This window comes from Cornus florida, unplaced genomic scaffold, assembly GCF_030987335.1.
Source record: "Cornus florida cultivar Cherokee Brave unplaced genomic scaffold, ASM3098733v1 CherokeeBrave_3.0.0_Hap2_Chr11, whole genome shotgun sequence".
Classification (NCBI taxonomy): domain Eukaryota; kingdom Viridiplantae; phylum Streptophyta; class Magnoliopsida; order Cornales; family Cornaceae; genus Cornus; species Cornus florida.
This window is the reverse complement of record NW_026775581.1, coordinates 138969562-138993286: the sequence shown is the minus strand read 5'-3', so window position 1 is coordinate 138993286 and position 23725 is coordinate 138969562. Positions and strand designations below refer to the sequence as shown.

General features: G+C 33.8%; 3 protein-coding genes across 7 annotated transcripts; 1 reads left to right on the top strand and 2 right to left on the bottom strand.

The window, feature by feature from the left end:
- Positions 1-1362: 1362 nt before the first annotated feature.
- LOC132282945 (transcription termination factor MTERF5, chloroplastic) lies at positions 1363-4903 on the bottom strand. The gene is made up of 4 exons (XM_059784788.1): positions 4634-4903; positions 3383-3432; positions 3051-3251; positions 1363-2947 (listed from the first exon to the last, which is right to left on the bottom strand). The coding sequence occupies exons 1-4, from the start codon at positions 4702-4704 to the stop codon at positions 1773-1775; spliced, it is 1497 nt and encodes a 498-aa protein (XP_059640771.1). The 5' UTR covers positions 4705-4903; the 3' UTR covers positions 1363-1772.
- A 2295-nt stretch (positions 4904-7198) lies between these two features.
- Positions 7199-20159, top strand: LOC132286929 (sister chromatid cohesion 1 protein 2). 4 transcript variants are annotated; one of them, XM_059789366.1, is made up of 14 exons: positions 7199-7432; positions 12813-12949; positions 13977-14241; positions 14340-14377; positions 14451-14500; positions 16034-16098; positions 16188-16615; positions 16851-16962; positions 17862-17998; positions 18077-18474; positions 18831-18867; positions 18983-19004; positions 19109-19241; positions 19660-20159. In XM_059789366.1, exons 3-14 carry the CDS (start codon positions 14156-14158, stop codon positions 19783-19785), a joined length of 1632 nt encoding a protein of 543 aa, XP_059645349.1. In that variant the 5' UTR covers positions 7199-7432; positions 12813-12949; positions 13977-14155; the 3' UTR covers positions 19786-20159. The 4 variants fall into 4 exon arrangements, with proteins under 4 accessions (XP_059645349.1, XP_059645348.1, XP_059645347.1 ...); XM_059789365.1 differs by lacking the exon at positions 12813-12949; XM_059789364.1 differs by lacking the exons at positions 7199-7432; positions 12813-12949 and adding an exon at positions 11545-11872 and having other exon boundaries at positions 16230-16615.
- Positions 20160-20190: 31 nt separating this feature from the next.
- Positions 20191-23588, bottom strand: LOC132286931 (beta-glucosidase 13-like). Of its 2 annotated transcripts, none has more exons than XM_059789367.1 (12): positions 23194-23588; positions 22987-23097; positions 22723-22798; positions 22352-22429; positions 22163-22250; positions 21851-22070; positions 21576-21691; positions 21250-21470; positions 21047-21078; positions 20800-20905; positions 20605-20713; positions 20191-20524 (listed from the first exon to the last, which is right to left on the bottom strand). In XM_059789367.1, exons 1-12 carry the CDS (start codon positions 23524-23526, stop codon positions 20350-20352), a joined length of 1665 nt encoding a protein of 554 aa, XP_059645350.1. In that variant the 5' UTR covers positions 23527-23588; the 3' UTR covers positions 20191-20349. The 2 variants fall into 2 exon arrangements, with proteins under 2 accessions (XP_059645350.1, XP_059645352.1); XM_059789369.1 differs by having other exon boundaries at positions 22987-23093; positions 23194-23340.
- Positions 23589-23725: the final 137 nt, after the last annotated feature.

The window sequence follows — 23725 nt, the reverse complement described above, 5'->3', positions numbered from 1 at the left end:
ATAACATGTTTTTTAAATAAATAAAAAAAATCAAATTATACTAAGTTTTCGAATTCTTCTTCTTTTTTTTTTAGTTCTGTATTTTACTAACTATGTTGATAATATCTAAGAGAGTAATTATAATTGTGAAATTACTTACATACCTACGATAAATATGGCTCTGAAATTACTTACCGAAATGGTGTTGGAGTTTTTTGTTATTTATTTTGTAATTTAAAAAGGTGTGATGTGGCTTAGTATAAATCACTTTTTTGCACCTGAATAAACAGCACAATATGAGTATTGACAGAGTCAAATCGAAATTGATATATCTTGGATGATCAATACCAGCAGAAATTGAGTAATGATCCCTAATCAATCGCAAGTAGTTCAAAGATACATAGATATAATTATTGTAGAGTCAGTGAGGTCCGAATTAAATCAGTTAAGCAGGACCAATTATAACAATTTACATTTTGTACATCCATTGCCCCACATGTACATCAATGACAAATCTTTAGATACCCCAAAATGGGCGTGTAAACTTTTAACTTGCGATCTCCTAAATTGCAAGGTTGTGTTATCGAGTGATTACTCTTTTATGTTTAAATTCAGAATTTTGTATTCAAGTTTTGCACTCATTTTCTCTTTCCATTAACTCCTATCATTCTTGTCATGCAAAAAAAAAAAAAAAAACACTCTTAATTTGGTCAAATCACCGCTTTGTCATGTCTTCCTTTGCTTGATTTTGACCACTTTTCTCATTGGTACAATCAGTCTCCAATATTCTCTTCCCACCACCAATCTTACAGCATTTTAGACTATGCCTTTTTTTTTTTTAAAGATTATTGCACATCAATTTTTACACTATACTGAAAACACCCTTCTACATATGATTTGAAATTTTATAAGTAACAACATCTTCAATTTACAAAACCTATCAGAAAAGACAAATAATAATAATAAATATTGGGTTTGATTTTGCTTGAAACTTTCGGAGTACACTAATCCATAAATTAAAATTTATTACCTAAAATAAAAGGAACGGCAATGTATAAGAGAATTAATATGAAAGTGGAATAAAATGAGAAAAAAGAGTAGACTTTTTAAGCTCTAATCCATGTGACAATGAAGCCATCAGAAACAAGTTCGCCATAAGAAACTTTGTCAGATGAACAATAGGAAGTACAAACACACGCCAAAGAAGCAATTGAAATTATGTCCATTCTGTGTGTGTGTGTTTATCAGCGGAGCGAAGGCATAAGTCCAATCTTTAGAACAGCCCCCAGATAAAAAGTTGGCGTCAATATACCATAAAGGACTAGAGATTAGTCACCGTGATACAAACTTGCAACAGAATTGACTCATTCAAATGCTATGAGGTAACAGAAGAAACCCATTCAGCTGCAATGCTAAAGCAACCTGGTATCAATTTCCTGGCTTTCAGTTTCTAAATACTCGCGAGGTACCAATATAATACATACAGGAATAACTGTCCACAAAACCACAGACGCAGAAGTGTTCGGAAACAGCCTAGTCTAGTAAATTTAGCCTTCATTTCTTCTGTCTATACAATTTTACAAGAAGAAGATATCTACTCTAGAGCCTGAATATTACTCAAAACAACAAAGACATGCCCAAAGTCAGCTAATTTTCTAATTCTTACAACAATACATCAAACTATTATCCATCTAACACATTACTAGTTTCTCTGACCTTGCAGTCGCAGATCCATGATATCTCATTGAATTTGGTATCCTGGAGTGGAATAGAATCTATACCATGTGGGCTTATCATTCCGTGTCTGAATGGAGATCATCACTTCTCAATGTAACACTTGGAGCCTTGTTAGTAAGCATCTTCTTGATTTTTCGTTTCAATGCCTTGTCAAATTCAAGATCCGAAAGAGATAGCACCTGGTTCAGCAGCAACCTTACTCCACTCTCTTTCACAGTTGCATACCTAGGTTTAATCCTCTCCTCCAAACTGTAACCAAAATATTGAGGAAACTTGATTAGCTCAGATTTTGGATAATTCATGGTTAGAAAAAACTCCCACTTTGGTATCAAGTTCTCTTCCAAACTAAAAGTATATAAAGCCCCATATCTTGAACTCATGGTCCCAATATCCCCCATAGTGTATCCCTTTTCCAAGAAAAATTCCGTCACAGGCTTCAAATTGGCCTCAATGCTTAGACCAAAAGTTTGTGGAGACCGGTGGAGAAGAGTAGCAACATCAACCCCCATAGAGTGGAAGTATTCGGCAGTTGGTCGTAACTTATCCTCCACACTATAACTTATAATGTTTGGGCAGCGTGTAAGAATCTTACTCACATTCTCAGCTGAGACACCCATTTCATAAAGAAAATCTACAGTCGCTTTCAACTTCTGTCTTGTGTATGTGAGAAGTGCTGGAGAGCGGTAAATCACTTTAGCCCACTGTTTCTTGTCCACGCCTAAGTTCTCTAAAAATGTCATGGTAGGTATTAAGTTTTCTGAGAGACTGATTCCACATAGTTGAGGCCTTTTGCTGAGGATGGTGGGAATGTCCGATTTTGGCACCCCAAGATCAAGAAAAAATTCAACCACAGGCTTGATTTTCCCCTCCAAGCTGTAGTAGGCAAAAGCAGGGAACTTGCGTGTAACTTCCTTGATCGAATCAAGTTCCATACCGAGATCCATGAGGTAGTCAATATGTGGAGGAAGCTTCCCGGCTGGGCCGATCTCACTAACTCGAGCCAAGGCTTTTAGCTTCTTGGAGTCAAGGGTCTTAGTGGGGGGAGAAAGTTGCACAGTTGATCTTTCTTTGACAGGTTGGTTATGAAAGTTATCCACCACTGATTTCTCTTTAATAGGTGGGTCTGGATAGTTTTCCACTACATCAACAAGAATGTCCCCATGTTCCTCGAGAAGAGTTTCAAGGTACGGAATAAGAGCATCCCTAATCTCAAGAGTTGTAAGCTCTCGTCCTGCATTGCAAGGAAAATCAGGTAAGCTGGCAGTGGGAACTTAAACAAAAGATGCTAATATAATGTCTGGTTCATGATAAGCAGTAATATGTTAAAATCGAACCTACTAGATACCGAGATTTATGAACTGAATGAAGCCTTGACACAAGGTGATCAATGAAAAGGTCCGACTTGTTGATTGTTCTTGTCGCGACTGTATTGGTCAAACCTTGTTTTTTCAAGAACAATGTTAGTACAGCCTTCGCTTCCTCTTTTTCTGCCACTAGAAGATTTGGAGGCACAACTCTTGTGTTGAACGACCGATCTGTCCCAAATTCAAATGTTATTAAGAGGGAGTAATCCAAACAAACATGCAAACTTGTGAGTTCTATGCGGAAATTGAGTTGGTCCATTGGAGCTTATACGGAGAAAACAAATATATATATATTTGCTTACCAAACTTTGCTTGGCAGAAGAAGAGTTTCGCTGGAAAGGAAACTTGAGTCCTGCAGAAAATTTTTGAAAAAATAAAAAATAAAAATCAATGTTGTCAACTTGACTGGTAATAGAAAAATAAAACTTAAATGTGATAGAGATATGGAAAGAGGAAGTAGAGAGGGAGATAGGAAAAGAGAGATGCAAATTACTAGTCTCTTTGTTGTTGTTGTTGTTGTTGTTCCTATAACTATTTGCAAAAGTAATTACTATATTGTAATGTCTAATCATCACATGAATAACAATGCGAACCTTAATTTAAGTATCAGAATGTTTTACCATATTAGAGTAATCCACTGTAATGACCAATATAAATAATGATGATGTGATTCGATGAATAACTAAATGCCCTTGTTCAGAAAAAGAGTTAAAAATCACTGTATCTGAAGAAGGAATAGAATCCCACCAAAGGAGATTATGGTAAATCCTCATAACAGAAGATTTGACAAGTTTATGATTTTTAGAAGGAAAAGATAACTGAAGGTTTTTTTTGGGGGTAAGAAAAGAAAAAGAAAAAAACAAACTATAATGTGCAAAAGCTCAAACCCTAATGTGCAAAAGCCCAAACCATGAATGTCCAAATTTTCATGCCTAATACCCCATGATTAGTTCAAGATATATAAGAACAACAATGTGCCCTTGGTTTTGCTCTATCCCATCCAATACCATGTCTTCCCACCGGGAACAAGTTATGAAGATAGTTCTCGTCTCTCAACATATATGTCTAAAGCCCAAACCATCTGCATCACTTCCTTGTTGTCACCTATTGGGATCATGTCTAGGTGGGGGATGGCTAAGCTATTCCTTCAAACTTATTCACCATCCTAAACAACCTACTTTCTATTATCCTTCCCAGGTTTTACCGTAAAATTTACATTGAGAGCAATGAATATTATATCTCACTAATATGCTTTCAAGTTCTAGATTATTTGTACATTGATATATCTAATAAATAACCACAATAAATGACAGCCCAAGTTCCAAAATCAAGCAACTATTCAACCACAAATTAGCAATTAAATAATTTATGAGTGCAGAATAATAAATAATTTATATATATATATATAAGCCCCTGATGGCCACATACACATACACGCACATAAGAGAATGAAGATTGTTAGTGAGTGCTCTGTTTAATTGGCAGAGAAAAATCTATGATATGAAATTGAAACGAAGAAGAAATTGGAATCTGACAAGAGAACGTTAAGTTACCTGGGAATGGAAAATGGGGTTCTTGAGAAAAGCGGAAGGTCAGAGGATCTGATGACAGTGAAGGTTTTCATTTGTGGATTGGTGATTGTTTAATCGCTTGTCCTCTTGATTTTGTATATGCTGCATATGTATATGTGTATGTGTATATATATATATATATCGATCAGGAGGACTGCGATGAAGAAACGACGTAAAATGGCAGTCGTTTCTGGACCCAACTCTGAAAGAAGAAACAGAGAGGGTTGGAGGGTCTTGGGTCCGAAGATAGATGTTGGGCTTCCGCTAAATATCAGCCGCTCAAGTTGAGGCCACGTGCTACAAATGATACGTCGATGATACTTTATTAACCAATAAATCTACTTGGACCGATTTGGCTTGAGTCCGAGACTCACAGTCACATGACAGGCTGTGGTGGGTCTCACATGCTTGAGAGTGGTTCACCGGCAACTCTTTATTTTAAGGACAAATTACACTAATTTTTTTTTTCAAATTTGAACAAATATTAATTTAAAAATAAAGTATAATAAACCCTCTCAATTATTCAAATTTTACAATAACACCCCTCGATTAATTTTTTGTTGAAAAAATCATTCAACTATTTGAGAGAATGTAGTGGATGAAAAATATTTTTGAAACGAAAATAACCATATTTCTATTATATAAGTCAAATTGCATAAAACCCTTTTTTTATTTTGAATTTTTGACAAGAACCCTCCTTGAAGAAAAAAGTTCACATAAACCCCTCCTTAACTATTTAATTTGTTGCAAAATGATGTTATAATGGCTAAAGTGTCGCTTAATATAAATTTAACAAAATGAAGCTCCTTAATTAAATTAAAATTAATACAAAATTCATTTGACAGAGTGCTGTTAGAAAAAAAAATTATTATTATTTTTTTCAAATGTGAGTTTATAAGAAAATGAAAATACCTTGAAACAATCTTTAAAATTTTCTTAAATTTTTATTTTTAAAAATAAAAAAGAAAAGAAAAGCTAAATAAAAATAAAATTTTTGAAAATTGATTCAAGGTATTTTTATTTTTTATTTAAAAAAAAAAAGAAAAGAATAAAAGCTGAACAATGGTATTTTCTATTTTCTTATAGACTTTTATATTTTAAAAATAAAAATTTAAGCAAATTATGAAAATTGTTTCAAGGTATTTTCATTTTCTACTTTGAATTTTTGGCAAGAAACCTCCCTAAAAAAAAAAAAAATCACATAAATCCCTTAACTATCCAATTTTTTGCAAAAGTGACGTTATAACGACTAAAGTGCACCTTAATATAAATTTAATAAAATGGTGCTCCTTAATATTAAATTAAAATTATTACAAACTCATTTGGCATAGTGTCGTTATAAAAATTTTGATTCTTTTTAAAATGATGAGTTTATAAGAAAATGAAAATACCTTAAAACAATTTTCATAAATTTCTTATAGACTCGCCATTTAAAAAAAAATAAAAATTTAAGAAAACTTTAAAAATTGTTTCAAGGTATTTTCATTTTGTTATAGACTCACCATTTAAAAAAAATAATCAAAATTTTTCTAACAACACTATGTCAAATGAATTTTATATTAATTTTAATTTAATATTAAGAAGCACCATTTTATTAAATTTATATTAAGGGCCACTTTAGTTATTATAACAGCACTTTGCAACAAATTAGATAGTTAGGGGATTATTTCTGTGAACTTCTTCCTTCAGGAAGGTTTCTTGCCAAAAATTAAAAGTAGAGGAGGTTTTATGCAATTTGCTTTATATAATAGGAATAGGGGCACTTTTGTAATGACTCAGTCATTTTTCTTCCTTTCATTTTTCTTAAATTTTATGGATAAATTTTTTCCGTTGATTTTTCTTTTCTAAGTTCGGTTCCTTGTCACTTAGTATCGTCTCGAGTGCTCAGGAATGGTTTTCGAGACTCCTTCCTTTGGATTGACAACTTCCTTGTAAGGACCGCGTCATTTCCACATTTTTTTTTTTCGACACTATTCATTTTTCATCTTTTTCCCTGTTTGTTATTTTTTTGGCATAACCTCACTTTTCGTGTTCGAAGTTGATTTTTAACTTCACGAGTTTTCATTCCAGTTGATTTCCTCGAAGCGCGTAACTTTACTTTTGGAGAAAAGTTCAACGATTGATTCTTTCTCCCGTAGAGGTGTAGATGAAAGGATTTTTCAAAAATATTTTTTTTTCTTGGGGTGTTTTCCAAAAATATCTTTTGGAGATATTTTAATTAGGGGTTTAAGAAAATATCTTTTGGAAGATATTGTAACGTCCCGAATTTTTAGGCATTATTTTCATTTTTTATTTATTTTTCTTTGTTTATCGTTTTGCGTGTTGTATGGTCTCGACGTTATTTTCCCATTACAATGCATTTATCTATATGTGAATTAATGTATTAAATGTGTATGTATATGTATAATGTGGGTGGAGATGGATATTTTGTGGCAATGGTGATTTTTTAATGATCTTTGGAGGGCATTTGGCATTTGAGCATGGGTGGACTTTTGACCCATTTTAGACCACACATTTAAGGAGAAATTGGCCAAGCTTGGAACACATTTTCAATCTTCTCTCCCTCACTTCTGATCACACACTCTCTCTTTCCTCCATTTCGTTTTCTCTCTCTAAAATCTCAAACTTCTCTCTAAGATTTGAGCTAGCTAAGGAAGATTTAGGTGGGGAACAAAAAGGAAAATTGTTCTACTCTTCAAGATCTACATTTCTCAACTGGTCTTACATGTATTTTGGGAATTTCGAGCTTGGGAGTTAAAGGCTTTGGGTTGCATTCTTGAGGTAGGGATGTTTAAAGTGCCATGCTTTATCTCTTGTTTGAGTTTCTCTTCTTGATTTTCATATTTTACTTGCTCTAATTGTTAAATATTAAGTTGAAATGGTATTGTATGTTGAATTGAGAAAGCATGTCTAAATGTGATGTTGATTATATGTATAAATTGATTGTTATGACATTACAAGCATGAAAATATTAATCTCTATAATGCATGATTTCACTCATGGCATGAGCATGGTTTTGGGAATGGTAGTTGAAATGTTTTTTTTTTTTTTAAAAAAAAAAGAAAATGATTTGGAAATAGTTAGGAAAATGATTTTATGAAAGAAATCGGGTTTCACGAGCCTGAGGCTAATTCGACCTAGAAGGAGCGCTTGCCGGTGAGGACGTATAAAGTTGATTGTTAGACCCCAAATAGTTGCTGGATAGGAACTAAGGATAGCCAATCAATCTCGCCTTGGTAAAGTCGGTTAATTGTTTTCGATGTGTGTTGAGTTGGGCCGAGAATTGTGATTGGGAAAGCATGACATTTTATAGCATGATGGTATTTTTGTGTCGATTGTGGTTTATTGGCATTCCCTCGCATGACCTCGATTTCTTTTAGCTATTCTTCGTATGTTGACTTAAGGGATCCCAAAGCTAATGCTTTAGGCATCTCCTACTGAGCCGTCGCGCTTATCTCATATTTATGATTTTTAGGACATGACAAGGATATTGTAGGCGACGCACCCCCACAAGCTTTAAAAGTATTCTTTTTTATCACTAAAAGGTTTATAAGTTTCAAAAAACAAAATAAATATCTATTGTTGCAAACTTTCAAACAAAATTTAAAAGATCTTAAAAAATATTTTTAAAAAATGTCTACAAAAATTTATAAAAATCTATGTTTCACAAAGAGTGTGTGTATATATATATTTTATTACTTAATTGAAGAAAAAAAAGAATTGCATTTGGAAAGGAAAATAGGTGGGGATAAAAAAAAAAAAAAAAAATCAACTGATCAATGACTTGACCAGTGACTTAGCGGCATCAGTCTCTTGCTTCTCAAAAAAGGATCAAGAGTGCAAGTCTCATAAGATAATTGTTAAGATATCTGTCATTTTTTTAAATTGAAAAAATAATGATGTTAACTTTTTCATAATTAATTTTGGAGTTTTTGAAAGTAAGGGACTCGTACAGTGGAGTGCTTTGTTTTTTTTTTTTTGAGTAAACTAATGACTTTTCTTAAAGTTTGGTTTAATTGCAACTAAATCTAAAATTTGTTATTATTTTTGCACAGAACCCGTCAAATTTTGAAATGAATTTACTTATTTACTCTTATTATTATATTACTAAAAAAATTAAAATATCTTAATATGTTAAATTACAAGTTTACACACGTTGAATTTTTTTTTTTTCATCTTCTTCTCTATTCTCTCCCCCCCCCCCCCCAGAATGGTTAAAAGAAGGGGTCACTGACCCACAAACAAAGATTGATTTTCAACACTATCAGAGATCGACCCAGATCAATAAATGTGTCAATTGAGCGAATTTTGACCTCTGTCAAGTCTCAAATAGGGGTTTTCAGTACTGGGTCACATTACAGATTATAAATTCTTAGCCACCGTTGTCTCACTCATCGTTTCACCTTGCCATCGGTCATCATCTAAGGAGTAACGCCTCATCAACTGGTCATCATCGAATACTAGCCATTAACTTATAGAGTCTTGCCTCACCATGGAAATGGGTTTGTTACACATCTGTGAACGTGAGGGTTTCAATGTCGTTCGTGTCGAATGATGGTGTTCCAGCAAAGTTTCCCTAATTCCACCGTCATCTTCGACAAAAATTCCAACATAAACTGATGAGACACAATCAACAATTGCATCCCATTAACTCCGGCGATCCACCACTAATGCCCTCAATGCCTTTTCAAATAAAATAGTTCTTAAAAACCCGTGTAACTCTCAACAACACAAAAATACATCATATATCTCATCTCTATCTAGAATAGATGTAAGAAAAGCAAATCGACTAGATCGACATCGAAATTGTTGGAGAAAGCCTGAAAGATGCCATTATTTTTTAGGGTATTATGAGTTCAGAAATTTTTGGGTTAGAATTGGCTGATTTCAGTGCTACTGTTTTGGTGGTAGGGGCGACGGCGCCGCCGGCTTGCAGGAAAGAAATGGTGGTGGTGGATTAATATATATATTTGTGTATGCATGTGTATATATATATGCACACAGAGAGAAATGGGTATATGCATATAACTATCTTGGGGTTGTTTTGACTATTGATGCAAGTGTTTTTTTTTTGTAATTGAATGTCTGTCTTTATAAGGGTAATATGGTATTTTTACTTAATTGAAGGACATTTTGGTTACTTCAAATCAATTTTATGACAAAACGGAAATTATGATTTTTACAAAATGAGGCAAGCTTCGAGGAGATGCAAAAAAATAATAAATCTCATATTTATTTATAAGTAAGTCAAACTTTGTAAAAGTCATTCTAATATACTTATTTATATTTTTCTTCCCCTTCTAACATAATAGAACAATTCACCTACCAATGGGTGTCTTAAATTTGAAATGGGAGACACTGTTTTGACGCAATCAAACATAACATTGAGTTGGTTGGTGCATTTTAGGGGTTAAAAAAAATTGTTCAAAAAAAATTTGACACATTGAATTGGTGACAGCTTGGTTTTGTGGTCTCCCACTAATGTAATAATGGACTCTTAACCAATAGAGAAAATACACGTGGCAGGAAGAGTGAAGAGTTTGTGCGCCTGAATACACCTCGTCGGGTTAACTCATGGACCTGCCCATTCTTGTTAAAGTAAAAGGGACGGTGACACGTACCGCTGTCAAATACGAGAGCTGGCCATGCATAAATTAACGAATTTAATTACTTGCAAAAAAAAAAAAAATACTAAAAATAAATAAATAATAATAAATCTATTTATTTGAATTTAATATTTTCATAATTTCATGTCCTGTTTATAGAAAGTTGCCGTTGGTGTGCAAAGACTGCAAACGCCGGCAGGCATCAAATCTTTTATCATGGTACTATTTTATTCTTGATTGTCAATTTTTTTTTTTTTTTATTAAAGAATATTGCAAATATATATATATATATATATATATATATATATTAAAGAATAACAAACAATGACAAACTAAAATATACAAAATTCCTCTTTATGTATGGGTTTATGTATGTCACTTATACTCACAAAAATAAGGAAAAAATAAAACATAAATTCCAAAAAGAAAACTTCTATTAAAGAATTTAAGATACTAAGATAGCATAGGATAGAATTTAGTAAATAAAAATGAGGACTTAAAAATCTTCTATTCTTTGTAAATAAAGAATTTTAAATGCTGAGACTTTATTGAATTAGATTGGAGTCAGTAAAGGATTGTTACCGGAATATATTTGGTAGCTTAGATCAATATTGAAAATGGTTATTAATAAATAAATATTTGGATTCTCTCGAGAGGGATCTTTGTTGTTTTCTCACAAGTTAGATAGAGATCTAAAGAGTTAAACTAATTTCTTCTTCACATTTCGATCCCTTAAGGTTATGGTTATTTTTTTGATTTAAAATGGGATAACTTATTTTATTTGATGAAATGGCTGTCTATAATTCTTTTTTTCTTAAATTTTCAAGTACGAAGGTTATATTAGAAATTAATGGATGCAATGTTTGAAATCGGGCTTTTTAAGATAACGAGAAACATCCAACCATGACTTGTACAATCACCTATAACCCTCAAATCTAGCTCTAATTTAGAGGCTCAAGTCAAAAATGGATTAAGTATAATTTTGACATTATAATATAATTTTTTATTTTATTTTATTTCTAGACATAATAATATAAAGTTTAGTTTTGACATAATAATATAAACTAGTAACATTTTCTCAAATTCCAATTTTTGTTTTTCTACATAGCAATTCGAGTTTTATACTTGGAACACTATGGTAATATTAGAAAGGACAAGGCAAAATATATATATATATATATATATATATATATATTAGAAAGGACATTATGGTCAGTTTAGTCCCTTCTTATCTCATTGTTCAATGCAAATGGTACTATTTTATTTTTGAACAAATATTTCCCTTTTGGGTTAAATTTATTATTGTAATTGGTGAAATTCCGAGACTTTCTTAGTACTCTACTCTGCTCGACCGTTTCCTTCTCTCTCAAAACAGCCCATTCCACCTCCAACTTGCAGCAGTTTTCTTCTCATCTTTTGAATTTCAGAAGCAAGTTCACAGATATACACACATATTATAGAGAGAGAGAAAGAAGTTTAGAGAGACTAGACATGTTCTTCCCGCAGTGCCTTCTTTTCAGAAAGGGGCCTTTAGGCACCATATGGGTTGCTGCTCATTGTCACAAGAGGCTCAAGAAGCACCAAGTTACTCAGATTGATATCTCTACTTCCGTTGGTGAGACCAAATTTATGTGTATTTCTCTTCTTTCTTCGCCTTTTTAAACTTTCTGCTGCATTTTCTTTTACAGGAAAGTCTAGTAGATAAAGGAAACACTTGAATATGATTACAAATGCCTTAATTTTTTGACTCTTTTATTCTTCTATTTTCTCTCTTGATTTGTTTCCCCGATAACCTAGCGGAGGGCATGTTTGTTTTGTTCTGTTTAATCCTTATTTCTTCCATTTGAAAGATTTACGTGTAGAAGTGTTTTTTCTACTGAGGAGAAAAGCGGAGAGTTGCGTTTTGGGGGTTTATAAGTTGTGTGAGAAATTTCTTCTAATGGGTGTTTAATGTTAAGGGCAAATGTATTTGTGCTAAATTAGCTTATACACATTTGGGGTTTTTCCTTCTTGAACTTTAATTTTTTTACTGTTTAGTTTGGTTCTCTAGTACTTTATTTGTAACCTAGATTTTGGGTCTTTTGATGGGTGCTTAATTAAATTGTGGTTTTCTGATTCTTTGTTCATCTGTTCCTTGTCGACACGGACACTTAGGCTCTTTATTACCTGTGGATATTGTTCTAGGAAGTAACGATGGTAATTGCAGTATCATTGTTTGATTGTTGGAATCAGGTGATTTGGCATTGGAGATAGAAATCCATAATTTGTAATATAATGGCTGATTAAGTTATACATATTTTTGCTGTTGGTGAAATTTTATACTACGTACTTATTTTCTGTTCCACTCCTTTAAATTTCCTGTTTCCTCTTTTGTAATTGCTTATCAATTCTCTTTACTGTAATCGTTTGTTTATGAAATGGACACATAGTTCTTCAATTTATCCATTTTTTAAAGAACGTGAAAATTATCTCGGAGACAGTGTTATTTGTGGGTGCTTATTTTCTGTACCATGTATTAAGTTATCTAAAGATACAATGGAGTTTTTATGAAATAGGTGGTTCTATGTTGCAACTGGAAAGGAAGCTGGCCTTTTAGCTGTCGGTTTCAACTATAGATTACATTTACCTGCCAAGAAGTGGGTATGGAACATGCATGAAAGAAGTGGAAAATAAGACCTTAAGGTGTGAGATGGTAAGCAGATAATAGTTTGGAGAAAACTGAAAATACAATGGAAACCCTCACTTATATTACTAGGAAGTTTCAAATATAGGTACTATGACCATTGTTTTCATTATTATGGAAATATCAATTTAGGAAGCAGTTTTTACAAATTTTCAAATGGGTTTTTTAAAACATGGTTCGAGTATGCTTTAGTAAAAAGGATGAACTAAAGCTGGATATTTGGGTTTTTCTTCTTGTTTGTTATTTCCCTAGTTTCAGCACACCAATTACCGTCATCTCCAAGCCAAAGGGTTTCAATGTTTTATTTGGTCATTGACATTAGTGTATTGTGGCCCTAAACTTCATTTTATTTTTTCTGGTGTTATCTGGTCTGAGTTTGATAATGTAACAGTGAAATGGGGGACCTAGAGTCAGACAGTGGATATCAAATTCCTAGTTACTCTCTATCTTAAATATGAAGTATTAAGCATTTGTGCTAGCCTGCTAGGTAGTAGAGGTGGAAGTGTATATACTACTATGTTGTGTTAGTTGTGTGATGGCTGTGCTAGTTTTAGTGCCTGTGCCCCCATTTATGTTGCAGTTGAGGTGGCTTTGTTGGTGATGAAGATGATGTTAGTGGGGAAATAACGTATGCTATGGTATTGTCCTCAACAACGAGAGGGTGGTGATGTTTGTGTTGCTACGACGGTGATAAGAGTGGCAGTATGTTTAAAATTCAGAATCAGTTGTTTTATGTTCAGCCTTAGTAGTTTGAGTTCCAGATGATTTGGTATGGAGTGGCAATTGTCTAAATCCCAAAGGTTTGAGTCAGTTTTCTGGGAGGTAGATACTGTCAAAGCATAAATTAGGAACATTCTTATTGTGGTATTTTGAAGAGAATTAGTATATTTTGGCAAATTTTAGTTTTTTGGTGAAGTTATTTTATTTTATTCATTAATTTGCTGTCGTCTTAATCTCTCTGACACCTTTCCCCCAATTTATCTCTCTCTCTCTCTCTCTCTCTCTCTCTCTCTCTCTCTCTCTCTCTCTTTTCCAGATAAAATCTTGCTGGATGAATTTCCTATTGTCACATATAGAATAATAGGTTACCTTCTTCTTGGTGTTGTGAGGATATACGCAAAGAAAGTTGAGTATTTGTTCCATGACTGTCATGATATCCTGATTAAAATCAATGATTTTGCGGGTATTAAAAAAGGTAGTGTGCATTTGGAAGCAATGTGCACACCTTATGTCTCTATTACCTTACCAGAGAGCTTTGAACTTGATGCTTTTGATCTGGAGATCTTGGAAGATGTAAGCGGGTGAGTTATATTATATGCTGAAAATCACAAGAAGTGTTTTATTTTATGTCTTTCCTATTAACCATTCTGAACCGCTGTTTCTTTCGCCAATTCTACAGAGGCAATGTGATAGCTCATGAGGAGATCATGCTTAAAGGTATTAGATTCACATTGAGTTATTTATTACTTCATTCACGATGTGCCATCTTACTTATTTGCCCTTTTTGTAGAAAGAGATGCATGGAAAAATGAGGTAATTGGGAATCATTCATTTGACAAGGTATGTATTATGCACCGTTAGCAAATCTTTGTGTCTGTAAAATTCACTTGGCATGATATTTTTAAGTGTGCTCCAAAACTATTAGGGACAGTTATTGAAAGTTTTTGTGCTCCAAAGTTATCTTAATTTATATATATATAATCTGGTCCTAAAGATGTTCAGTTGTTATTATATTAGGGTGATAGGGTCCTTCAACAATGTTACTTTTTGACTTAAAACCGAGCCAGTCTCTGAACCTGACTTATTGAATTTCTTTTCTCTGTTTGGGAAGTTCAATAATAATTTATAGTTTTTCCTTAATTTATTTCTTGTAGCTTCGACTCTCACTCTCTTTTACATGCTCTTATACTGGCAGCAGTACTAATTTGAACCAAATTACTTTCTGCTTTTTTTTTTTTTTGGCACAAGAGCTACTCAGCTGGCGTCCCTCAGCCTAACCTTACCTGGTTATACCTTGAATTTATATATATATATATATATATATATATTTTGATAAGTGCCTTGAATTTATATATATATATATATATATTATCTATGCATTCATTACCAACTATCTTCCTCCTTAATTTTCTATTATTTATTTTCTACATCCTTATATTAGCCATTCTCTCGATTATTCAATATTCCATACCATAGCACATAGTAACCTAATTTTGCTAATTTTGTTTCTACATCTTTATTGTAGCTATAGTCTTGATTTCTCAATATTCTGTACCATAGAATGTTGGTAGCCTTAAAATCATCTTACAACATTTTTCTCTAAATTGACTGGTATACTTCAACCCCACAACTCTTTCGAAGCACTTCCACCAATCAGGCAACTTGTTTAGTTCTAGGAATACTCTCTCTCTCTCTCTCTCCACGTCCTTTACATGATCAGTTAAATGATTGAACTGTTGCTTTATGCAACTGCACAATGCGAAATTTTTGATTCATTTACTAAAGATGGGAAATTACCAAAGGGCATCTAGCCCAATGGTATAACCTCCCCATCCTCAAAGAGGAGGGGAGGGGTTTGAGCCTGAGTGTGGGCAAAAAAAGTGTGTGTGAGTGTGTTTCTTGCCAATGAAGAAAAAAGAGGGAAATTCAGGGAGTTGGAATGCTGAAATAACTAGAGAAGTTCTAGGAAATACATTTAGGTGTAATATGTATTAAATTTGGACTCGATAGATCAAACAGGGTTGTTCCAGATATGCTCTATTAAAATAACTTATTATAATGTTGTCACAAATTCAGTTGGATCCATCTGCAGGATGTTGGTACAAACTGAATCATCAATTTAATTCATCACCCATGTAATCTGAATTTGTTTAGATCTTATTGTGATGGTTTAACCCTTGATAAGTGAAGCCAGGTGAAATTGGATTTTTGGGTCAAATGACTCTCTCTAGACCTAATATGGTTGAGTGATATCTTAGCAAGTTGTACGTAGAATAACAGTTTTTTAGTTCTCAAGTTTTCATTAGAAAGCATTGGGCACTGTGAGTAATTATGTCAATGAGGATATATTAGTAAGTTTTCACAATTTTGCAGTATCACTGTGAGGAGGCTGCTGCGCGTTTTGGAACTTCCTCAACAAGTTACACTCTGGTTAGAGAGTATGTCACCATATCTCATATATCTTCATCAGAAGTTCAAAATATATATCTTTGGTCGAGTTCAGTTTAACTTGACATTCCTATTGCAGTTTTCATTTACCTGACTTTTTGGACAATGATCTATTGGCAAGTCCATTACATGATATGAGCAACTTGGAAGCAAGCCTGGAAAAACTTCGAGGTGATAAGTCCTATCTAGAAGAACGCCTGGACCCTATGATGCTTGATGAGGCTGAGGACGACTTAGAATTTGTTAGATCATTTGGTGAAGCGCATCATACTGCCGGAGAGCAGATAAAGTTTCCGGACACTGATACATTTTTTTCGGCTGATAAAGAATATCCGGATCCAGAACTCACTAGATTATTTGATCAAGAGAAACATATGGATTTGGAGCAGATAAAGTTTCCAGTAATGACAAACCCAGTAAGCGAAAAGCATCAGATTACTACAGAAGACCATCCAGTATCCATTACCTTTGATGTAACCCCTGAGTCCAAGTTCCGGGATGCTTCAGGTGCATACTGAGCCAAATAAGGCTTTTATTCTTATGTATTGCTGCATAATATATTGGATACACATATAAAAAATCTTTTTAAATATATCCTATTTGCTTACTCAATGGCAGATGTCCTATTTTTGTAGTTTTTAGAACATATGTGAAGTTTAGCTGAAAGCTAGAATTTTAATTTCCTATAAATTATTTTAATTAACGATCTTTTCAAATATGAATGAATCTTCTCTCAATGCAGGTGTTACTACACCAGAGTTTATAGCTGTGCGAACTCCAGCTACTAAGGAGCGTACCAGGATTTCAAGGAAAAGAAAATGTTTCTTTGATGACATCATCGTCATACCTAATCGGTACGCAATAGTAACCTCGAGTTTAATCCTTTGCATGTAATAAATGGAGGTTACTCTACAACAGTAACCTCGAGTTTAATCCATTGCATGTAATAAGTGGAGGTTACTCTTGATTGCTCGTACTTAGAATTGCAGGTTACACGAGTTTGTGTTTTAAAACATGGTTTAAGTAGCAGCTTATAACTTTTCACGAGTCCTAATAGTTTCTAACAGCAGAAAATAATAATAATAATAAAGCCATTCATTATCATGATATGACTTTTTAAATCACATAAATTCTTACCACTAAACTAAGTTGATACATATGTGCACAATTGATTTGTCTTTATAGTGAGTTTGTATCTTGGGGAACTCTACACGTGTGGACTTTGGCTTGACATCAGGGCAAGCTCAATACAATTTGAGGCCTACAATGGAGACTTTAAGTGAGGCCTTTTACAATCGTACAACTATCTAGGTTTGGCCTTCAAATTAATATTTATCAAAAGAAGGTTGACGAAGCTTCTCATGCAAATATATACTTTGAATGATTTCTATTAAATATGATTTAAATGCAAAGGACAAAACATAAAAACTCTCCGGTATATTCAGTGTTACTTCCCAATTTTATAACAAAAAGTAGAAGAGCCTTATATGATTTAAATTTTATTACAATCACCAATGCAACTTTTATGCACCCACGTCAAAAGAATTGAAGAAGTGTAAATTAAATAAAATAACAATTGAAATTTGAGACAGTAACAGTACTGTAAATATCATTGGGCTGCCGATTCTGATGATTGATGTTGTCTTTTAGTCATGTTAGAATTAGAATGTATCGATGTTGTCCAAAAAAATTGTTTTCTGTGGACTTGGAGACTGAAGGCCTTGACACAGCATTACATGTTTAAATTTTACAGGATGCTCAAGCAACAAATTGATAACTCAAGTGACTTAGTATGTAAGCGAAGAAAAGCTCCTCATACTGCTTTTCATGCCTGGAAAGCCAGTCAATTTTCCAATCTCCCTCAGAGTTTCCTGGAGCCTTTGATCCTTGGTTAGTTTTCTTTCGCTGTCTATTCACTGGTATACTAGATGTGCTATGCTACTTACGTACTAACTGTAGCTCCTGCAGGTACTTCACTAGAGCTTAGATCTCTCTTCTTTAATAAGAAATTAAAGTGCCCAGAGACCGTTAAAACTGTGGAATCTCCTGAAAAAATAGATTTATTAGGGTCCCAAACTGTTCATAGATCTCCAGAACGAACAGCAACTGCTCCTTCAACGCCTGATGTCGTCGTGGAACCTCCTGGAAATTTAGATCTATCAGGACCCCCAACTGTTTACAGATTTCCAGATCAAACAGATATAGCTCCTTCAACACCTGTTACCCACTCAACTTCATTGAGACTACATGAGGTCCCCGAAATTAGTAACTCAGATAAAGTGGGACCGGCGAACTCTTTTGAAAGTGTGCTGAAAGGGCTGTCTCTAAGTGACGATCAAGAACTGGATATCAGCTTGTTGAGTGAGGTAATCATATCATTATTATAGAGTAGGGTTATAGTGGATGTGTCCACTCAATATGTATTTAAAATTTGTTTTTGAAAGAAGATCTATCAAAAGAAAGTTTTGGACCTTTTTCAAATTTGATGTTTCAATCCTGTATTTAGAACATGGATGCTGCCTTGTAAGCTGGTTTCTATTTTTATAATCTGTTTTTTACTGCATATTGTTTTTTAAAAAAATTCTGCTCTCTGCTGCATATTACTGTAAAAAAGATATGCTCTCTGCTGCCTTTTGGATCTGAAATATTGTTTTGTACTTAAATTTGCCTTATTTGGCAACACCTGAAGACTGATTGTTACAAACGTCTAAATTATTGTCAGGAGATAAATTCATGCGAAGGAGATTATCAGGAAACACGTGAGAACTATGCCTATTATCCAATCCTATTGTTAAAGATATGTTTTGCCTTTTTCTTTTTGTTTTCAAATTCTATGGAAGTTTGAATTTTGAAGATACTGATTACAATTTGCAGGTGGATGGTCAGAGAGAACCAGGTAACTTCTCAGGGTTTAGGCAATTTTCCTGTTTTGGCTTAAATGTCAGCTTTTATCGCAAGCCTTTTAGAAAACGTTCAACTTGTTAAACGTGTGGTGCACAGAATAATAGCAGGGTATCTGCACAAAAACTTTCTCAATGGGAAGAAACAAAGTGGGAAACACGCCATGAACTTGTTGCTGGTTCTGAAAGGAAAAAACAAGAAAGAAAGTGCAAGGCTATTCTATGAAATACTGGTAAGGTGTTTTGTTCCATTTGTTTCTTACAGTATCAGGGATAACCCAACCTCTGATATAAGGTGTTGGACATGAGCCATTTTATACTTTTCCCATGTACTACACAGTCACCTAAGTTTCATCAACTATAGAAATTGGTTGGGTTATGCTAGGTGTCTGGACAGTAGAAGAGAGGAAATGTTTAGAAAATAAATTGTCCATAAATTTAAAATGGGAGAACAGAATGCGTAGCATGTAATTTTGTATGCCATTAGAGCACCTCCACCCTGTCAACCATGGCCACCACATGGACTTGGTTCCTAAAAGGAGGCATACAATATCAGTACAAAATTATAAATCGGAAGTTTTGCTCAGTATGTTAGAAATTATGATGCAACATGCTAGTGTATAATGCTGTTGTTTGGTCACCAATTTGCAGGTTCTGAAAACTGGAGGGTATGTAGATGTGAAGCAGGACAATGGCTATGGTAACATTCTTGTGCGGGAAACTGCAAAGTTGAAGCAGGCTTGTGAAGCTGATTGTATCCAAGCTATTTGGCATTAGAAGCTGCAAGCTCTCCTTGTATTTAATGAATAGAGAGATATGGTACAGTTGCTATATATATATATGCGTGTTAAAAAGTTAGGTTAGGTGGGGTAAATATGATTTCTCGACTGAGATCATTTATATACTACTAGACATGTTTAGCGTATGCAACTTTTTTTGGATAATTAATAGCGTATATAACTCTAGTCCCAATGAAGAAGAAAATGTGCAGTTTAGACGGATTTGGTTATTTCAAATTTGATTAGAGATCATTTATACACTGCAAGACAAGTTTCGGGTATGTAAATACTTAGTCGTCCCAGTGAAGAAGAAAATGTGTAGTTGAGGCTGAATCAGTTATTTCAAATTTGATTATTTTTAACATGCTGATATTCTGGAATTGTCCTGCTAACTTGGTGTGTATTTAGACAAGAAAATTGATTATTTCTTCATAATATATGAGATTACTACAGAAAAAGTTACTACTACAGAGAAGTGGGCATATGAGGAGAGAAAAAGAAGACATTTGCGCAAAACAATGAAGAAGAAAGCAGAATAGATGATGTGGAACAACCGAGGTCATCAACAAGGTGCACCCAAGAAAGATTTAAGCCAACCAGCTGATTTCTTCGGGACTCGATTCAAGCCTTTGAGATAATCGGTGTAGTTTAGACCAAATCGAACTTGGTAACCTGAACCCATTTCCATGCAGTCCATCAAAGCCCACATGAGGTAGCCGTTAACGTTTGCTCCCAACCTGCACTCCAAAGAATCAGACAATAAGGTGAGCTAAAGAAGAGTAGTTTATTTATAGAATGCAGATGGCTAAGAATTTACTTCATAGCTTCTGAAATTGCATAAAGATGGCTGAGTATATGCTGAATACGGGCATTGTCCTGAATGGCAATCTCTACCGGGAGAGTGTCATCTCGTTTCTCCGGATATCCTGTACTTAAAACTGTAAGTCGTCCATTTTATTTTAGAGAGAGAGAGAGAGAGAGAGAGAATCAACCGACTCTTTAACTAACTAACCGTTTTCAGTGATGTAGATTTTGGGATTGTTGTACTGGTGAGTTATGTATACCAAGGCATCTCTAAGGCCTTGTGGGTAGAAGTAGATGGCATCACTCCCAGGTGCCTGAAATGGAGTTAAGAAGAAGAGTAGGTATATACTGATCAATGAGCTTTTACGCTCATTATAGTTTTTCCGAACCAACAACTAAAATTTTCGTCTCATTCATCTATCATCTATTATATATATATATATATATGATCTTACCAATTCACCAATGGGTTTTCCATTTCTGTCCACTGCGACAATGACAAACAAGAGGAGCACAGGAAAGATCAGAATTAAAATTTATTGTCTTTAGCTTGAGCTCGAGCAAAACTTGAACTTGACAAATAACCATTGTCATGTATTTTTCAATTGCTAAAGAAAAATCTATGCAATTAAAACTACGTATGGTATATAATATATACCTTTGAGTTCAACATGCTGGTACTGGTCAGGGGTGGTATAGATATCATTTGGATTAATTGGAAGAGCAGCTGCATATCTAGAAGTATAGTAGTTGACGCCAATGAAATCGAAAGACCCTTTCACTAATGCTTTTTCATCCTCTGTGAATGTGGGAAGCCCATCCCTCACAAGAGCCTTCATGATAAATGGGTAATCACCAAACACCAATGGATCCATAAACCTATTTTTCATTTTTCAAAACAACATAATTAAATAAATAAATAAAATTGATGAATAAGCAATTTAGACTTTGGTCATTTGGTTTGCCAAAAATTCGACTACTAACCATCCGACCAAGAAATCCAACGCTCTCTCAGATGCATCTTTATCTTGTCTCGTGTCTGTATGTGGCTCAAACCATTGAGTCACCAGCGAAATACCAATCTCTCCCTTTTGAATTGGCTATGGATTAAAAAAAAATAAGCCCCAATGCAAGTAGTTATAAGTGGGTGAGTAAATTTATAAATAAGAGTAGTGATAATAAAAGAGTTCGAAAATTGGACACATGTCATTTAATTAGATGTGCGGGAACTACTTATGGTTTTCCTTTTAAGTAACGACCTGATAAGTTTGTTTGTAGAGTTTAGCAGCGTGGGCATGGGCTAAAAGAATGTTATGGGTGGCAAGGAAAGGATCTGTTGCGGTGTTTGCATTTGGGTTATCCATTCCAATTTGGTATCCATACAGCCCATATACTTGTGGCTCATTGATTGTACTCCAATGCTTCACTCTGTCACCAAATGTTTGGAAACACAGATCGGCATAGGCTTTGAAATCATCCCTGAAAACAATAAAATTAAAATGATATGTAAGTAATTACATTGTACTATAATATTATGAAATTAAGATCAATCAATATCAGATTTCACCTACACAATCTGGCTATTCAAGAAACCTTTATACTTATTTTGCAGTGCTGTTGGTAAATCAAAGTGGAAGAGCGTCACAAATGGGGTTATCCCTGCATTCAAATTTAATTTGTAATTTAAGAACACAAAAATACAACCAAAATAATAATAATAATAATAATAATAAAAATTGAAATGATACAAAATTATTAACCATTTCGGATTAATTCATGGATGAAATTGTTGTAGAAGTCAATGCCCTCATGGTTTATTCCACCACTCACTGTACCATCTGTAAGTTTTTAATATCAACAACATCGAACGATCAATAAGGGGATAAGCATGAATACTCCATATGGTGTTTTTTTTTTTTTTTTTTTGTTTGTCTTATTCAAACTTATCTTTCATTCTGAATGTCATTACCTTTTTATTTTCCAAAATGTTTGTCTTTGAGGTTGTTACAGTATTTGAATAATATATATATATATATATATATATATATATATATATATATATATATTATAGAATATGAGGAACATGTGTGTGTGTGTGTGTGTGTATATATATATATATATATATATATACCAGGGAGGATCCTTGACCAAGAAATGGAGAATCTGTAAGTGTCAACTCCCATTGCCTTGAGGAGCTGGACATCTTCCTGTTACAGCAAAAACATTGCCAACTCATTAATTGTTAGTGTTATATTGAAAAATCTAAACATTTCCTAGTTTTTGTCTTTTCGATATAAAGGAAATGCTATTCATTCTTATCTTTGGTACAATAAACTCTCTTTTGTTTATAAGTAATGTAGTAATAACAAAAAATATATATATATATATATATTACTGGATATCGGTGATATGAATCCACAGCTATATCTGTTTCTCCTATTCCATCTTGGATAAAACTATCCCAGGTGCTTGGACCTCTTCCGCCTTCATCTCCTGCTCCTTCTGTCTGCACCAATCCAAATATATAAGATTACAAATTAATTAATTATTAAAATGAGAATTCATTATATATATATATGTATGTATAAAAGAGAGAGAGAACCTGAAGAGCAGAAGTGGAGCATCCAAACTTGAAATGAAGAGGGAAGTCTTTTCTTGTCACATTAACTTTGGGTAGAAGTGAAGAAGAAGAAGAAGAAGAAGAAGAAGAAGGGGCATTATTGTTATTAATGGCATCAAGAACAGTAGGTGGAGGGGTAACGTGTCCTTTCAAACATCGTATGGTAGATATAGAAGCAGCCTTCCTAATTACAATGTTCTTGTGATCAGATGGGACCCTTACACGATGTCGTTTAATATCAACTTGCCTCATTCCTCCTTTCTTAAACCAATCCAATTCACTCATCATCGATATTGTTCCCTTTGGCAAAGCCATGTTTAGAGCCTTGTTTAGACTTGATCGAGAGAGGGGGGGAGAGAGAGAGAGAGAGAGAGACAAATTGCACTTGTTATAACAAGAGATATATAGAGAAGAAAAATGATAGAAGAGTTGGACTTTTTAGGCCTAATGTGAAATCAAATATAGGTTTGGCTTGTACATATGGAATTCATTTCTCACGCTAAGAACATGTGTA

Bases quoted from the DNA above. Each gene is read 5' to 3' on its own strand.
- LOC132282945 (XM_059784788.1), bottom strand. From the start codon at position 4,704: ATGAAAACCTTCACTGTCATCAGATCCTCTGACCTTCCGCTTTTCTCA. The intron at 3,252-3,382 runs GTAAGCAAATAT...AATTTGGGACAG, and splicing joins CTTCTGCCAAGCAAAGTTTG to ATCGGTCGTTCAACACAAGA. The intron at 2,948-3,050 runs GTTCGATTTTAA...CTTGCAATGCAG, and splicing joins TAAATCTCGGTATCTAGTAG to GACGAGAGCTTACAACTCTT.
- LOC132286929 (XM_059789363.1), top strand. From the start codon at position 11,749: ATGTTCTTCCCGCAGTGCCTTCTTTTCAGAAAGGGGCCTTTAGGCACC. The intron at 11,873-13,976 runs GTGAGACCAAAT...TCTCTTTTCCAG, and splicing joins TGATATCTCTACTTCCGTTG to ATAAAATCTTGCTGGATGAA. The intron at 14,501-16,033 runs GTATGTATTATG...ACAATTTTGCAG, and splicing joins GGAATCATTCATTTGACAAG to TATCACTGTGAGGAGGCTGC.
- LOC132286931 (XM_059789367.1), bottom strand. From the start codon at position 23,526: ATGGCTTTGCCAAAGGGAACAATATCGATGATGAGTGAATTGGATTGG. The intron at 22,251-22,351 runs GTTAATAATTTT...ATTTGAATGCAG, and splicing joins CCATGAATTAATCCGAAATG to GGATAACCCCATTTGTGACG. The intron at 20,906-21,046 runs GTAAGATCATAT...ACTCCATTTCAG, and splicing joins GAAAACCCATTGGTGAATTG to GCACCTGGGAGTGATGCCAT.